Source organism: Chelonoidis abingdonii, chromosome 5, assembly GCF_003597395.2.
Source record: "Chelonoidis abingdonii isolate Lonesome George chromosome 5, CheloAbing_2.0, whole genome shotgun sequence".
In the NCBI taxonomy this organism is placed as follows: Eukaryota; Metazoa; Chordata; order Testudines; family Testudinidae; genus Chelonoidis; species Chelonoidis abingdonii.
In genome coordinates, this window is record NC_133773.1 from 35,607,491 (window position 1) to 35,624,673 (window position 17,183).

At 44.0% G+C, this 17,183-nt stretch overlaps 1 protein-coding gene across 2 annotated transcripts in view; it reads right to left on the reverse strand.

Annotated features, from left to right (window-relative positions):
* Positions 1-6,058, reverse strand: part of BANK1 (B cell scaffold protein with ankyrin repeats 1) — a 310,492-nt gene extending 304,434 nt beyond the window's left edge. The window contains exon 1 of one of the 2 annotated variants that reach the window (XM_075066227.1): positions 5,917-6,058. In XM_075066227.1, the coding sequence (XP_074922328.1) occupies positions 5,917-5,932 (16 nt within the window). In that variant the 5' untranslated portion in view covers positions 5,933-6,058. The remainder of the gene's footprint in view (positions 1-5,916) is intronic. The other variant, XM_075066228.1, reaches the window with a different exon arrangement.
* Between the last annotated feature and the right edge of the window lie 11,125 nt (positions 6,059-17,183).

Here is a 17,183-nt window from a genome sequence, read left to right on the forward strand (position 1 = left end):
ATTCCCCTAGTGTTCCTTGGAGTGAGGGGAGTGTTGAGAGGCGAGCGGACTGGGCGCCGCCCTCTACTACCAGAGTCCCAACCCAGGGACCCTGGGGTTGTTGGTGAACACTTGAACTAGCGGTCCTTCTTCCCCTGGCGTTACTTCCCTCTCATTACCCGTCAGCCTGTGCGCGAAGGGCTTCTCGCTCTCTTCTATACAAGCCTGAGTGCCCCCTCTTACCTAAGACGTTCTGTTGGGCTTCCCACGTTCACACCGCAGCACTACCTCCAACCCTATCATATTTCTCTACTGGACCAACTCTCTCTTCTTGTCAATCTGCACCTCTGCTCCAAAATCCACCATTATCTCCTTCAACTACCACCCCTGTCTGACTAAGCAGGAGTTTACTATCCCATGACTGGAGTCACAGGTGCTCTAGCTGGAGTCAGGTGCCTTCTAACTGGTCGTCAGTGCTCAAATGCGCCACGCTGTTTCTAGCTTAATCTAAAGCAAACCTTCCTCCCCTGGCCGGGAATAAGGCCCTCCTGCTAACACTCTTATGCTGCCTTCTGGCCATAGCTGTATCCAACATATCCCCCCCCCCCGCTCACAACCACCAAGGGGTTGGTGCTACTCAGGGACGAGAGGCTAGCTGTCAGGCTTATTGGTTGACGAGGCCTATACAGCGTTGCCACGTGTTGGCTTCCAGCCCTATGCTGGACCCTGGAAAATGGAAGTTGCAAGGAGAGCGAACACCGCGTCATTTCTTGTCGTTTCTTTCCTTGTTCCTTGTCATCCACTGGAGCGGGGCGTGTTATCAGTCCACAGGTAAAACCGACCGCCACAGCGAGATGTAGCGGAGAGTTCTCCAATATGCCATTTTATGCGCCAGACATTCCTTTTTCAACACAGCATATTTTTGTTCCCTGGGGATTGAGCTTCCGGCTGAGGTACACTAGATGCGGGTTTGCTCCTCCTCCCCTACCATCTGGGACAAGGCGACCACGGTCACCGAGTCCCACCTCCGATGGCGTATCATCTGCAGGTATGGGACCATTTCCTTCATCGAAGGTCTGGGCATGCGTACCGGATGGCATCATAGATTAAGAACTGGTTCAGAGGCAAGCAATAGTGCCCTGAACCTACCCCAGAGAAGAGAAAGCGCGAGACCCAGCAGAACAGTACCGGCAATTTGCCACAGATGTTATTTTAGTGTTTAATGGAAAATGTTTTCCTTTCCATGACCACGCTGAATGTTTTTTAAAAAGGGGAGTTAAGTTTCCAGCCAGTAGGGGTGGTTTGAAGACACTGGCAACTGGATAGCATCTTGGATGGAGATGAAATGGTCAACCTCAACCTTTAAGTATGGGGCTTGGAATAATTAGATTTCAAACTTTAAATCTCAGTAATACTAGATTTTTCTTTTCATCCTAAAAAACTATCAAAATGTTTTCATCATTAATAAGCAAAATGTATAGAAAGGGCGTTTTTAATACACAAAAAAACATTTTTGTCTAACACGATTGCATGCATATGTGAATGCACACCACAGGATCTTGCAAAAAAATTAGCATTTCTTTATACTCAAATAAATATTGAGAAGATATTATTTCTGTAATATTATTTCTAAATCTCCTCTAAAGCTCACTCTTTACATAATATATTTTGAATTAAATCAAGTGCTGAGGATTATTTATTTCCTATTAATACAAACATTTAAATTAATTAAAAAAAATTTAAAATACTGGATATATATTGCTGTTTTCTCTGATTCATGAAATATAAAAATCAAATGTTTCCAAGCCTAGTCATTGGCTAGATTCCCCTGTAGGATTAACACATTCAATTCAAATACAATCAATTTTAATGACTTATTTCTGTCAAGTGGGAGATAAGAAGTGCACTTTATATAAATAAAGAATACATGATGGCTAATCTCTGTTATGACATTTATCTTCATGAATGTGGAGAAGAGTTATAACTCAAGTATGGCATCACCATTAGTGGATTATCCCACAAGTGAAGACAGATGTCATAAAAGATCTGCCATTCACAGGGGTGAAAGTAACTCCAGACACTTACCGGTACGGGGCCAGGGCCAGCTCCGGCCCCCAAAAGGGGTGGGCCCTTGGGCGGAAGGGGTGCGGCGGGAGAGGTCAGCATCCCCCAGCCAGCCCTTCCAGGCCTCCTGGCCCACGCCGTCCAGGGCTCCAGTGGCAATTTAAAGAGCCCGGGGCTCCGGAGAGCCCGGGGCCCTTTTAAATCGCTGGCCCCAGGGCAGCTGCTCCCTTTGCCCCTCAGCCCGTCGGCAGCCGAGGGGAAGCAAAAGGGGCATGGACATTAAAGCACTGCAGGGTCCTTTGCCAAGGCAGCACTTTAACGTTGCTGCTTCCCCCCGCCCCGCATGGGTGGTCCTGCTGGTAGGGCTGCCGATGGAGGGAGGGGGCACAGCAACATTAAAGCACTGCCATGGCAAAGGACCATCCTTAAAGTGCTGCCATGTCAGTGTTTTAACATCCCTGCCCCTTTTGCTTCCCCTGTCGGCGCCCATGCCAGTACAGACCCTTCCAGCAGGGCTGCCGACGAGGGAGGCAAAAGGGGCAGGGACATTAAAGCGCTGCAGCGGCACCACTTTAATGTGGGCTGTGTATGGGCCGGTGCAGGTTCTTACTGGTATGCTGTACCGGCCCATACTGGCTCACTTTCACCCCGGCCATTCATGAATGCTTTATCTACGGTTGGTACAGTATGTTTAGTGAAATTTGCATAAAGAAGTCTGTCACAGATCGCGATCGACTGGGAGATCTTCTAGGATCAACAAGTCAATCCCAATCGACCAGTTGATGACCACTGCAGTACAGTATTTGCTGCCTTTTTTTTCTTTTTGGTCTCCACTTACTTCCAGTACCACCTGGGTCTGGTTGATCAGTAAGGCGATAACTCTGATGTTCATATCTTTGAGCTTCTGTTGTACCTCATAAGGGGGTTGTGGGTATCAGTTAGTTTATTGAACACAGAAAGTGCTATAAAATCCTAAAAACACTGAGGAAACAAGAAAATAATAAGTCCTGGGTGTCTCATGCGGAGCGAGTGCTCCATCATGTTGGCACTGAAAATAGTGACACTTTTACAAATTCTGGCCTTCATATCTATTTTCTCATAGGTAAGATGAGGGTAAAAATACTTTTCTGTCTCCTAGAGTTGTGAAAATAGATCCCTGCCTTTGCCACAGACTTACTATGTGATATCAAGCAAGTCATTTAAACCCAATTTTTGGCAGGTGGTCACTAATCGTGTGTTTCTCATTTTCTAGGTGCTCAATTTAAAACACTTGGGGCCTCATTTTCAGAAGTGAAGCTGAACACTCAACTCCACCTGAAGTCAATGGGAGCTGTAAATACTCAGAACCTTCCTCAGTAAAGCAGTGTGGTCAAGGCTGGGAGTACAGGGATCCTAAATTCTAATGCTGGATCTGACCCTGATTTACTATGTTCTTTGTGTCAGTTTCCCCTTCTGTAAAATGGAAATAATAATACTCTTATATCAAGGGAGTTTGGGAGAAAAATGCATTAATTTTTGTAAGGCACTTGGATCCCATGGCAATGTACCCCACAAAAAAGACCATGAAAAAATGAATAATTCTGTATTCAGTGCAGGGTTTGGATGGTGTGCAGAAAATAAGGCTGAAGATCACACATTGAATTATGAAGATAAATACTGAATTAGCTGCCTTGATCACTGAACACAGTCCATCCTGTGTATTGAATGAGATGGAAAAAATAGCATGTGATCATCTAATTAAAAAGTATGTGACAATCCACATTCCAAATGACCAGAATTTCAATTGCCCATTCTACCTTAATTGTAGCCTTTCCTAACTTTCAAGCGCTTGACTTTGCAACCTTAAATAATTTTTTGATGTATTTTTTGGTATGTAATGATACATAGGTTTAAAGTTGAACCAACATATGATTGATGGATATTTTGGGGGGAGTAGTTATATAAAACTATAGGTGCGGCTTGTGGTGCTAAACACTTATGAATAATAATGGTAGTCCTCTTCAGTAAAGTGATCAGTAAAATGTAGTTTGTCATATAAAATACTCAGATAAATGGCGCTAACAAATTAAAATGTCCAAAACAAAATATATAAAATATTCATGGGAATCAAGTGAAATACAAGGTAAAGTCTACCGAATACCCCTGGCCCCGCCCCTTCCCCAAGGTCCCACCCCCTGCCCCACACCTTCCCTGAGGTCCCGCCCCTTGCTCACTACATTCTCCTTTCCTCAGTGGCTTGCTCTCCCCCACCAGCTGAGGGTGCGGGCTCTGGGGTGGGAGTGGGGATGAGGGGTTTGGGATGCAGGATGGGGCTCAGGGCTAGATGGTGGGGCCGAGGGATTTGGAATATGAGAGAGGGCTGCAGGTTGAGGCAGGGGGTTAGGATGTGGGCGGGGGTACCGGCTCTGGGCTGGGGATGAGGGGTTTGGGGGGCTCAGGCCTAGGGCAGGGGTGGGGGCTTGGGGTTGGGGTATGTGCTTACCTCAGGCAGCTCCCAGTCAGCAGTGCAGCGGGGTTAAGGCAGGCTCCCTGCCTGTCCTAGCTCTGCCCTGTGTCCCAGAAGTGGCCTGCAGGTCCAGCTTCTAGCTTGGGGTGGGAGGCAGGAGGCTCTGCGTGCTGCTCTCGCCCTCAGGCACCACCACCCCCCGCTCCCATTGGCTGCGGTTCCTGACCAGCAGGAGTGCAGAGCCGGTGCTCGGGGTGGGGGCAGTGCACAGAGCCCTGTGGACCCCCCACCTAGGACTCAAACCTGCCGCTAGCCGATTCCAGGGTGCAGCACAGGGCCAGGATAGGTAGGGACTAGCCTGCCTTAGACCCTCAGCATCACCAACCAGACTTTTAACAGCCTGATGGGGCATTCTGGTTAAAAACTGGACGCCTGGCAACCCTATCCAGTTTTTGTGGGCATTAGATCTAGTTTTTCATTTCAATACAACCTGAAAAAAAGCTCTGTGTAGCTCGAAAGCTTGTCTTTTACCAGCAGAAGTTGGTGCAAAAAAAGATATTATCTCACCCGCTTTGCCTAAAAGTGGTTGTACTTAGCTAGATATGATGTTAGGAGCTCAAACGGGAGGGGCTGTATATTTCTAAGCCATAAGTCTACAATTATATTTCACTAAAGAAATCCTAGGTTATAATCACAGTATTGTTCACCATTTAACAACGCATATACCAGTTGCATTCATTTTGTTTAAGGAAACAACTCACTCTTTTGTAAATAAGCAATGGTCCCTACAGCTAAGCCACTCCTCTATGCAAGAACTCTTTTCCAAAAGTCTTCTACTACAAATCCCGTTTCAAAAAAGAAAAAAAAAGTTGTCTAACATTTTCAGTCCTACATCAGACACTTTGCAAAATAAAAATGTAGGCTTTCCTCTACCCATCCTTTGCTTCAGGAAGCAAAGTAAGAGATCCCCAGTGACGCACATTTTCACTCTGTTTGTAGCATCACACCCACCCCGGCAATATTTGATGGGTTGGGTCATACTCTTTAGTTTCCATTAGCAGGACTGGGGGTTCATAATTGTGTAACTTTAGTGAATAGCAAGAGGCGGGGGGGAGAGGGGGTCATGAAGACAAGTGTCTCCCCTTCGTTGTTCACCAGACCCAAAGGGCACAGTCAGGTGGGATACAGCCTAAGCTGGGGGACTCCAAGAAGAGTCGGAGCAGCACCCCCAGTTCCAGCACCTTCGTTCCCTCCCTCCCCCTCTTCTCTCGGGCCGGTGCGGGGCAGGGAAGGACACAAATATATATGCACACGCACCCCGCCCCGGGGAAGACAAGCTGGGTGGCGGGAGACGGAATAGCCCACGGCGGTTTGCAGCTCCCTCCTCGCTCCCCACCCCATCCCGGCAGCAGCCCCGACGGACCCACCTGAGGGGCTCGTCATCTTCCCCCTGCTGGGCGCGGCCCGTTGCCTCCCTCTCCGCCGAGCAGGTGGAGCCCGGGGGCGAGCGCAGCCGGCAGGGTCGCTCCCTCCCTAGCCACCGCCACCGCGGAGCCTACAGCTGCTGCCGCCAGGTCCGGAAGCGCCGACCTGGCGCTGCAGCCCCCGCCCGCCCCCTCTCTGGCGCGGCTCCCGCTCCTTCCTCTGGGGGAACTTCGGCTCCTGCTCTCGCTGCAGAAGTGAAACTGCCCCCCCCCGCGCCGCCCAAGCCAGGACACGGGCCCTGCTTCCTCCTGTCTTGCTGAGGAGACGGCGCCCTTCCTAGGGCCATGCGCCCCGCTCGCCTTCCCTGCCGGAGGCAAGGGGAGAGGGTGAGGCCGGGGTGGGGTTCGGCCCGGCGCATGCTGGCCTCCTTGTAAAACAAAGGCGAGTTCCTTTTAGAATCGCCTTCATCAGCCGAAGTGCTCTGCAGCCTGGCCGCCCCCGCCAAAGGGATGCTGCACCGGTTTTTGCAACGGGTCCTGCTTTCCATCCATCACACCCCAGGACTCCCATTCAGCTTAAGGATAGCTTGTGGCACGCAGGGAACACACACGGGGCCATAGGAGCGTGTAGACCAGATTCAAATAACTGTACCAGTCTGCTGCAAGGTGCAAAGATGGGGGAAGGGTACCTGGATTAATGTGTCTCTCCGCTGGGGGGAGAGTCCCTTAACTGCAGCAACGTTCATTAGCTGTGGCCTTCAAGAGGGAAAAAAAATCAAAAGAATTTCTAGATCTGCAGACGTTTTGGATGTATTTTTAAAGGGGCCCAACTTTCATGAATCCAAGGACTCCAGCCTGTTAACATTATTTAAAGAACATACTGAATGAAGGGAACTTTGGAAATGTGCCCCTTCGTGCAGAGATCTTTATGTAGCAATACAGTTTTAATGCCCTGCTTGGAAAATGTTCAAAATCACAATGATTTAACTTCCCCACCCTATTATGCTTTATATTAATTATTGACATGACAGAGAAAAAAATGTGAAAAATGCTGGAAATATCAGACTGTAAGGGCAGTAGTGTTTCCCATTTCTCCTTAAGTGCACCATCCTTAAAAATGGTTTTAGGGCTCAGTCCAACTCCCATCAATCAAGAGAGCATTTTCCATTGATTTCAGTAGGCATTGGACCAGGTCTGAACCTTATCAAAATAAAGGCCAAACTCCCATTTAAATCAGTAGGAGCAGGACTGGGACCTAAAGTGGAACCATTGAAAAGCTTCATAGATAATGATCAATTGATAGCATTGGGGGGGGGGAGTGTCAGTAAAAAGCATTTTTAAGTGTTCTCTGCATGCTATAAAGACCAAATGGAGAACTGAACCATGGGCTGTTACTGCTGTCACTGTCTGTGTAGCTGTTTTTCAAATTAATGTTTTGGAGGTTGTTTTTGCTGGGGGAGTGGGGGGGGGGAGTTTCCAGTTCTGATCTTACATAGTGAAAATCCAAAACACCACCATTGACGGCAATGGATTTACATCTATGAGATTGGGATGTGGTTCATTGTTATTACTGTTTTCCTTTCCTTTGTGTCAGTTTTTAAATTGTTTCCATTTTCTGAAATCATAGGTATCAGGTAACACTAAATTGCAGGTGTTTCATTCTTGAGTGACTATAGTCCGAAAGATCACTGCATTCTAATGGAGATCCAAGTTAATGGCAATGATTCAGTGCATTAGGTAAATAATCTAGAGTGAGAGAAGGAATAATCAGGGAGGAGATGGAAGGAGAGGATAATATCACATAAGAGGGGAGGAACATGTCAGTGATAGAAATTAACATAATTTGTCCAGTTTATTTTCTGTAAATGGCAGCAACATTTACTGCACCTTATAAACTAAAATATTAGATAAAATGGTTAAGATGATGAGGTAGTCCAGACTATGATTGTGAGCTAAATCATGGGAAGACCACATCACAAGGAAGAAAAGCTAAATTATGTTGTTAAATAATTCAATAATGAATGAGAAAGATCAATTCAGATCTCTGTAGTCTCAGTAAGAACAACAAAATTGTATGTTGCCTCCCAGGTACCATTCGCATCCAGGGAAAAAGAAAGATCTAGCTGCAGCTGTGAGTCAAAGAGCAAAAAGGAGTTGGACATCCAGAAGCCAGTCATTCCAAGAACAAAAGAGTTGAGTTTCCTATTATTTCCTTTTTCAATTATATTGTCCAGTCCCAGCCCACTCACCACACTTGCAAACTCTTCCAGGAATCAAATCAGTTTGACTAGTTATTTCGTACTACTGGTATTCCCTTCTAGGAACTCATACGGTGAAATTAGGTTGCTAACTGTGCCTCCAGTGCTTGTTCTCTTGTGGAAGCACAACTGCAGGGAAATCTGGCTGGCCTTGAGTTTATTATAAGCCCAAGAAATTTAAAGTTATGCTTAAAAGAAATTCAGAAATATTGCAAAAAAAAACAGTTATATCACCAACCTTAACTCTTCCCTGTGTGGATGGCGTGAGGGGGAATAATGTGGAAAAATCTAGATGAAACTGATTTTTAAAGACATATTGAATTAGGACCACAAACACTAAAATGTCATAGTGATCATCATAAGGTTATTGCATAACATCACTACTGTGAAGAGTTAAAGTGGTTCCAGTGCCTTGACTGTCTATTTCTTACCTTAACTTGCTTAGATTTCTTCTAAGTGTAACATCAAATCTGAATTTCCTGGATTTATTACACATCCTTGAACTATTTCTTACTCTTAGTTACTGATACATGCTCTGAACCTTAACTTCATCCTAACTTTTCCCTCCCTCCTACCCCAATAGGTACTATACAGTGCTTAGACACTATTGAGATGGATGCTTTAGACATGTAAAATATTTAATATTAATAATAATAATAATTAATAATAATAAATATGCACTGGATTGCCTTAATTACCCATGATTTCAGTATTTATATTACTGAACATATTGTTTGTGTATCCTACTAGAAGTCGAGTAAGTTCAAAACAAGATTTTCTGCTAATAGTCTGAACTTGTAGAATATTTTAGATCTACAAAAATTTCTGAAAATTCTCCACATTTTATTGTTTATAGTACATTTCTTATCTTGAAGCCATAGCTTTCCAGGTATTATTGTTACTATGAGACAAAAGTGTGCTTGACTGTACAAACCTAGAATAAGCTAGTACCTGCCTCAAAGAGCCTTCACTGTAAAAATCACACAGACACAGTTTAAATGATTGACACAACACTGGGAGGACTTGGTTTGAAATTATGCAGGTTTATTTTTTGGTTTTAGACGCATACAACAGTCACTATTAGTATGTCTACATCTATTCACGCTTAGCTCATTGTGATATCAGATACCACAATATACTCTAATGCTATAATAGAAGATAAAATTGGTGACACTGTGTGTTCAGCCTGCATGTTTGTAGTGGAAGTTAGGAGAAATAGAAATGGATTATCTGTTTTTAGATTTTGTTCAGGTCTCATGTAAAGAGGATGGAAAGGATGGTCCAGTGATTAGGGCACTAGCTTAGACTGTGAAAAAAACAGTATTCAAGTCCCTGCTTTGCCACAAACATCTTGTATGACCTTGGGCAAGTCACTTAACCTCTGTTTCTCAGCTTCCCATCCCTAAAATAGGATAATAATACTGTACCTTCCTACCTCATAGGAGTGTTGTGAGGACAAATACATTAAAAATTGTGAGGTGCTCAGATACTATGGTAATGGAGACCATGTAAGTATCTAAGAAACAGATAGCTGACAGATGATACCAAAGGATTGGAGAAGCACTAATGAATTAATGTAACAGTTTTTAAAAAGGAGGAACTTGGTCTTTGTGACTATCATCTTGTTTAACATCATGCTTACTAAAATAATGGAATAAATATTAAGGGAAAAATCTGCAAACACCAAGTGTATAATAATACCATGAACAATAAACAACATAAGTAGTCCACACCAGACAAACCTATTAGCCTCTTTCAGTACAAATACAATAAAATTAGAGTATGCCAGGAATCCAACAGATATCATATAGATGGACTGCAAGAAAAAAAGATTTGCATCAGTCTTCAGTTTCATTCTTCCAACAAAGCATTATTCACTTCCTCCTTATTATAACCTGCAGAGCTCTTCTTAGTCACAGCAAGTAAAGTTTCATAATAAATAGTTGCAACAGTTTTACTTCAAACATACATCCACATTAGTAAAAACAGAACTCGAAAGATAGGTCAGCATCTTCAGTCCCTCAGCAGATATGATAGAAACATAGATTTTTTTCCTCATTGCAGCTACCCCTCATCCATGGGCTATTAATGTTTTAGAGTTGCGTGTCATTGTGACTGACCCTTTAGCAGACTTCAGATAACTATAATCCTTAAAGTGGCTGAAATCTAAGCCATCGATAACAAATGAACATGAATTACAACGACAATATGAATTAACAATATGAGTAGAGCTGGATGAAATTTTGCAGCCCACACTTCATTGACAAAATGCAGATTTGGCAACACCAAAATGTTTCTTGAATTCAGGTTGGTTTCGCTGAATTGTTTGTGTGGAAAAAACAAAGTCATAACACTTCATTTTGAAATACAATATTTATATTTATTGGCTCAAAATGACATTTTATTTAGAAATGTCTTTAATTTTTTTAAAATGTTAAATATGCTAAAAATAGAAAACACATTTTGGGTCCAAAAAAAAAATGTTTTGTTTAATCCAAAACAATTTTTCAACCTGCCAGTTGTCTGAACATTTTGAAAAACTTGTTATTGAGTTTGACCTGAATCAATTTTTTGATTTTTCTGGAATTGCCAATAAACAGAAAAATCCCCTGTTTTCACAGTTCTAATTGTGAGTAACACAGTACCACTAGGTAAATACAGAAACACAATAGTGACTATTAAAAAGACAGTGCAGTATGGAATGTGATATAGCAAAGTATTTTCATATCCTCAGAAAAGGTAATATCTTTTGTAGTTCAGATGCTGACACAGTAGATGTTGGTAAATATTAACTTTATATGGCTGCCATCTCTGTTGCTTTACGCATTTATTTGACAAGCTAGATCAGATTATCTGCTACAAGTAGTGGTCACCAACTGGTCAATTGCGATTTATTGGTCGATCCTAGAGGATCTCCCAGTCGAACGCGATCTCTGGCGGCGCAGTGAGGCTGCTGTTAAGGTGCAAATATTTGTAATAAAAAATAATATCAGTTACAACCCAGAGTATAAAATCCAAAATATTTAATAAATTTCAATTGGTATTCTATTGATTAACAGTGTGATTAAAACTGTAATTAATCTCAATTAAATTTTTTGAGTTAATTGCGTGAGTTAACTGTAATTAATTGACAGGCTAATTATTATTATGCATCACATATATGAAAAAGCTCATAAAATAGATATAGATATGTGGCAATGCATCTAAGACCATGTCTACACTGGCAAGTTTCTGTGCAGTAAAGCAGCTTTCTGTGCTGTAACTCTCGAGGTATACACACTGCCAAGCCACTTCATGCACAGAAACTGTGCAGTTGTAGTGCTTTAAGAAAACCACCCTGAGAGGCATAGAGCTTTCTGCACCAAGGCTACAGCGCTACGGTGCCAGTGTAGACACTGTGGCGATTACAGCGCTGCAACTGGCCTCCAGGAGGTGTCCCACAATGACCTTTCTGGTCTTTGGTTTGAACTCTACTGCCCTGCCCTCAGGTGACTAACCATCAGCCCCACCCCATACATTCCTTTGCAAATTTGAAAGTCCCCTTCCTGTTTGCTCAGTGATGCGTGCAGTGGTCTCAACGCATCTTTCCAGGTGGCCATGCCTGCTCCATGCACCAGGTGATCCTCCACCTGGAGCAATGCCAAGCTGCTGGCCCTTATCAGCATTTGGGAAGAGTAGGCTGTCCAGTCCCAACTGCGCTCCAGGCATAGGAATTATGATACCTACAGACAAATTTCACTATGCATGATAGAAAGGGAGCATGACTGGGACACATTGCAATATAGGGTAAAAATGAAGGAGCTGTGGAATGCCTATCACAAGGCGTGGGAGGCAAACCACTGTTCCGGAGCTGTACCTATGAGCTGCCGGTTCTACAAAGAGCTGGACGTGATACTTGGTGGCAACCCCACCTCCACTGCAAAGGCCCCTGTGGATACTTCATTGACTTACATGCCAGGTGAGAGTGGACTGAGCCAGGAGAAGACATCTTGGAGGAGGATGTGGAGTGGGAAGGGAACCCAGAGGCAGAGGATGACTTGGAGGCCAGAGATGCATGCAGCCAGGAGCTCTTTTCTATCCCAGAGGCGCCTAGCCAGTCACAGCAGTCGGATCTTGGGGAAGCGCAAACAGGAGAGGAAGCCCCTAGTAACTGGATTTGATTTTGGAAATTGCTGAAGCGAGTTGTTGGGGGCAGTAGGGTTGCAGAAAGCAGGCTTGTCTCCCACCGCATGCCTAATCTGAGTGGTGGAACAGGCTGTTGATTGACTCCCTCACTGCACAGGAATCTCCCTCAGAGATCTCCAGGAAACTCTTGTGGAGACACTGGGCAATCCACTGCGACAGGTTCTTCAGCAGAGCTGCTTTGTTTCTTGCCTCATTAATAATTACTTTCCCAAGCCACTGTGCTGTCACACGGGGGGTGGGAAGGGAGGGACAATTGCTGCGCACAGTCGAGCTGCATAGGAGCCAGGGCGGAAGCTGCAGTCTTGGAGAAGACCGTCCCTTGATTCCCTGCTCACCCTCAGCAGCAAGATATCTTCCATAATGAATACAGCCCGTGGAAATTGTGGGGACAGGAATGATTAGCAGCCTCTCATCCGCCCCAGTGCTGGCTCTCTCCAAGAGCCATGTGCCCAGTGTATAGCAGGGTCCAGGAACACTGATTTACCCTGCCCCTGCGGAAACTCACAATTTTTGGGGTCTTGAGGCTCATGTGTGATTGCCAGCTAGTGACAGATGTGTGAGTACTGGCTGTGTTTTAAAGCACTGAATCAGTATTGTGTGTGTTGCAAATAATACTGCTTCTGTAAAATGTTGCATTTAAACTTCACAGAGATGAGCTTGGGAGCCCAGCCTCCCTCTTTGTTGTCGGCGGCAGAACGGCCTCGCAGAAATAAAAGGCAGCCAAGAAGAACTAAGGAGGACTTTCTGCATGAGGTTAGATATGCTCCACTGCTGAGAAACAGGAATTGAAGGAGTGGCGGGACAGCGAGAAGAGGGACCGAAAGGAGAATGCAGTACGCCAGAAAGAATCCGTGGAGTGGCTCTTAAATGTTATGAAGCGCCAAGCAGACATCCTCCAGGCAATACTAACTCTTACAACTTATCAGCTCTGTGCCTGCCCTCCCCTGCAGCTGCTGTTGCAAAACTCTTTCCCATGTGCTTCCCAGACACCGCCAACACACACTTATCAACCTCCTGGCTCCAGTCTCTACCCGCAGCATTCCACTCCTCCCTCTCACAGTCCAGCACTATGGACTCCCACTACCCACTGCATTCAACACCCATCTCTCTGCAGTTTAACCCTGCTGAAGTACAGTACCCGCTGCATTGTACTCCAAAGGAGAAGGCTGGATATGGTCCCTAGACATACACAAATCTTTAGCCATCCCAAGACCCCTTCTCCTCCAGGGACATTCTCTTCACCCATCCCCCTCCCTGCTGATGTATTTTTGGTTTGACTCTCTCCTCTGGTTGTTGTCTTTTAATAAAAGAGTTGTGTTGGTTTGAAAGCAATCTTTATTCTATTAATTGAAAACAAAAAGAGTTCTGCAAAGCAACATACAATTATGTTAAACCTCCTTTATTGCATCATGTGCACCAATCAGCACCTAGCATTATAAGCACTGCAATCCTGAGCATGGCAACAAATATTAGTGGCTTTCAGCTTCAGATTGCTGCCTCAAGGCATCCTGATCCTTATGGCCCCGCACTGGGCCCCTCTAATAGCCCTGGTCTCCAACTGTTCAAACTCAGCATCCAGGCACTGAGCCTCTGCAGTCCAGCCCTGAGTGAAACTTTCACTGTTCCCTTCACAAATATTATGGAGCGTACAGCACACGTCTATAAGCATAGGAATATTGTCATCGGCTAGGTCCAGCTTCCCATAGAGGCATTGCCAGCAGGCTTTTAAATGGCCAGAAACACACTCAACAGTCATTCTGCACTTGCTCAGCCTGTTGTTAAACCGCTCCTTGCTGCTGTCAAGTTGCCCTGTGTATGGCTTCACAGGCCATGGCATTAAGGGTTAGGCGGGGTCTCCCAGAATCACAATAGGCATTCCGACTTCCCCTACGGTGATCTTCTAGTCTGGGAAGAAAGTCTCTGCTTGCAGCTTCTTGAACAGACCGGTGTTCTTAAAGATGCATGCATCATGCACCTTTCCGGTCCAGCTTGTGTCAATGTTTGTGAAACACCCAGTGATCCACAAGCGTTTGGGAGAACTATTGAGAAATATTCCTTACGATTAATGTACTCAGTGGCTAGGTGGTTTGGTGCCAGAATTAGAATGTGTGTGTCACATCCACAGTTAGGGAAGCCCATTTGTGCAAAGCTATCCACTTTTGCACTCTGAAGTGTTAGCGACCAATCGGTAGCAGTCTGGAGTAGCCAGCTTCCACAGTGCAATCACCACACGCTTCTCCAGCGACAGGGAATCTCTCATTCTTGGGTCCTTGTGCTGCAGGACTGGGGTGAGCTCATCACACAGTCCCATGGATGTGGCTTTCCTCATCCGAAAGTTCTTCAGCGACTGCTCTTCATCCCAGATGTGCATGATGATGTGATCCCACCATTCAGTGCTTGTTTCCCGAGACCAAAAGTGGCGTTCCACTGTGGTCAGCACCTCCGTGAATGCCACAAGTAATCTTGTGTCATAGGTAGCATGTGTGGTGAGATCAATGTTGCGCTCCTCTTACCTTTGTAGTTTAAGGATTGACTCCACTGCCACTTGTGATGTGTTGGTCCGAGCGAGCAGCGTACTGGTCAACAGTTCAGGATCCATTCCCACAGCCCGAAGACGCAGGGAAGACAGAAGAAGAAAATGCTAGAGTACATAAGATATCAGGGTTGAAAGGGACCTCAGGAGGTCATCTAATCCAACCTGCTGCTCAAAGAAGGACCACTCCCCAGGCAGATTTTTGCCCCATGTCCCTAAATGGCTCTCTCAAAGATTGAGCTCACAACCCTGGGTTTAGCAGGCCCATGCTCAAACCACTGAGCTATCCCTCCCCCCATGTGAGAAATGGAACAACAGACAGAAATAAATAACAATGAGGAGGAATGTTTGGGGTGGCATAAAGAGAGAACCAGAACTGTAAATGAAATGTAATTGTTCCAGCCAGAAAGGGGGGATGCTGGTCAGTTACTGAACTGTAACCACCACTTACTTCTCAATTATGAAAGCCCTTGTATTCTGATTGGTTGAGAGGTCTGATTGATTTGTCATCAACACGTATGTTTCTTCTCAGTAGCCATACTGCATACAAGTCTCTAAACTTTGATTTGTTGAGGACCATTTTAGCCACTCCAGACAGAGATTGTTATAATCATTGTACTATTATTCCTTAACTATATAAATTAAATTACTCTTTTGCCTTCAGAATTTTGAATCCACTATGTATAGAAACATGTCAGTCTCAGCTTGTGTCCACCTCTTCGTCCTCTTATGACACCAAACCCCAGATATTAAAACTAGTGGTTGATCTTAAAAAAATTGCAATTTTTTTCTTAATAAATAGATGTAGTATTCCTTAAGGTTACTATACTCTTTTTCGTATTTTCTAAATAACTTTCTAAGTATGTGAAGGTTTATCTGAATAAGGCAAAGTTTTCGTTCTTTTAAGGTTGACCATTGTACAATGAAGTAGTACAGTTCTCAAAAAGAAATTACTCTTACTGAAAGGAAAGAATGGTAGCCATTTTTTGTGTGAGCAGTAGCCAATCAAAGAAAAGGGAAATTTTCATAGCAAGATTATTGAGTATACATTTCAGTAGAACAAGTATATACAGATGCTCCCTTTTAATTCAGCAATAAGCCAATGGTTGAGGGTATACTTTGGAATGTATTTAGGCCAGTACACAGTTATTATTAAGCAATAAGATAGAATCACACGAAAACATTTATACTTTAGGGAATGTTTTCAAATAACAAAAAGTCTATGGAATAGTTTTCAAATAGAAGTTGTTAATAAGTGGCTGATAAACTATAAGCAAATTATCCTGTTACTATTCTCTTACTAGAATTACCCAAAACTAGACTGGACAAAACATTTCAGAATGAGCAGTATAAACCACCATATGGCGGGGGAATGGATTGGATAACCTAAGAGGTCTTTGCTATGCTGTTTTTAATTTTATAATCTACTTAGTATTTTACTTTTCTCAACAGATGCACAAAATATTATGATCTAGTTATGAAAGCATGTTGGAATATTATATTGCCAAATAATTGCAATTACCTGTTTAAAATCATATTTCAATAATCTGCCTCAACCTGAGTACACTCAGTGTTTTCCAGATCAGAAAGACTAATACCCAGGCCAATAATACTCTCGGGATTCTCATTAATTTCATAATAGACAAAGATAATTTCATATATATTACAAGTTGTCATTAGAGTGACAAGAGAAAAAACATGAGAGGATGTTTTTAAATAACTACCAGGGCAAATATACAGAACGGGAACAAGAAATTAGCACCAAAGATACCATGAGCAGGTAACTAGAGACAACCACTTTATACTTAGATAAAATTTTCAGAATTCATCCAGGGAAGGATTTCCCGCAATACATGATTGTGCTCCCCATCCTGTGAGTGATTCCAAGGGCAACAGAGCTGTCGTGGAGACAGCTATGGGCCAGAGAAAACAGGCAGGTAGGGCAGAAAAATGGCTTTCAAACTGATGGTCCTCACCTATGCTGAATCCTGCAAGAAGCACAAAGATCTAAAAGAATCTTCAGATTCTTTGGGTTGATCTCTCTTCCTGTTCTGAGGTGCGGGAACCCACCCCCCAAAAAAGCAGTCCAGGTAATATCACCAGTGTAGATTGGCAGCATTCCCTTGCCTCAAATGAATAATCCATGATGTATTTAGTTCAATATGGGGAGAACATAATTCAGTGTCTGTGGTAGAATGGCATAATATAATGCTGGTCTAGTAAGCATCAACAGGTCACCACTGGCTGAAGGAGGGGGCAATGACATGAAGTATGGCTGTCTTCCTGGCCAAACT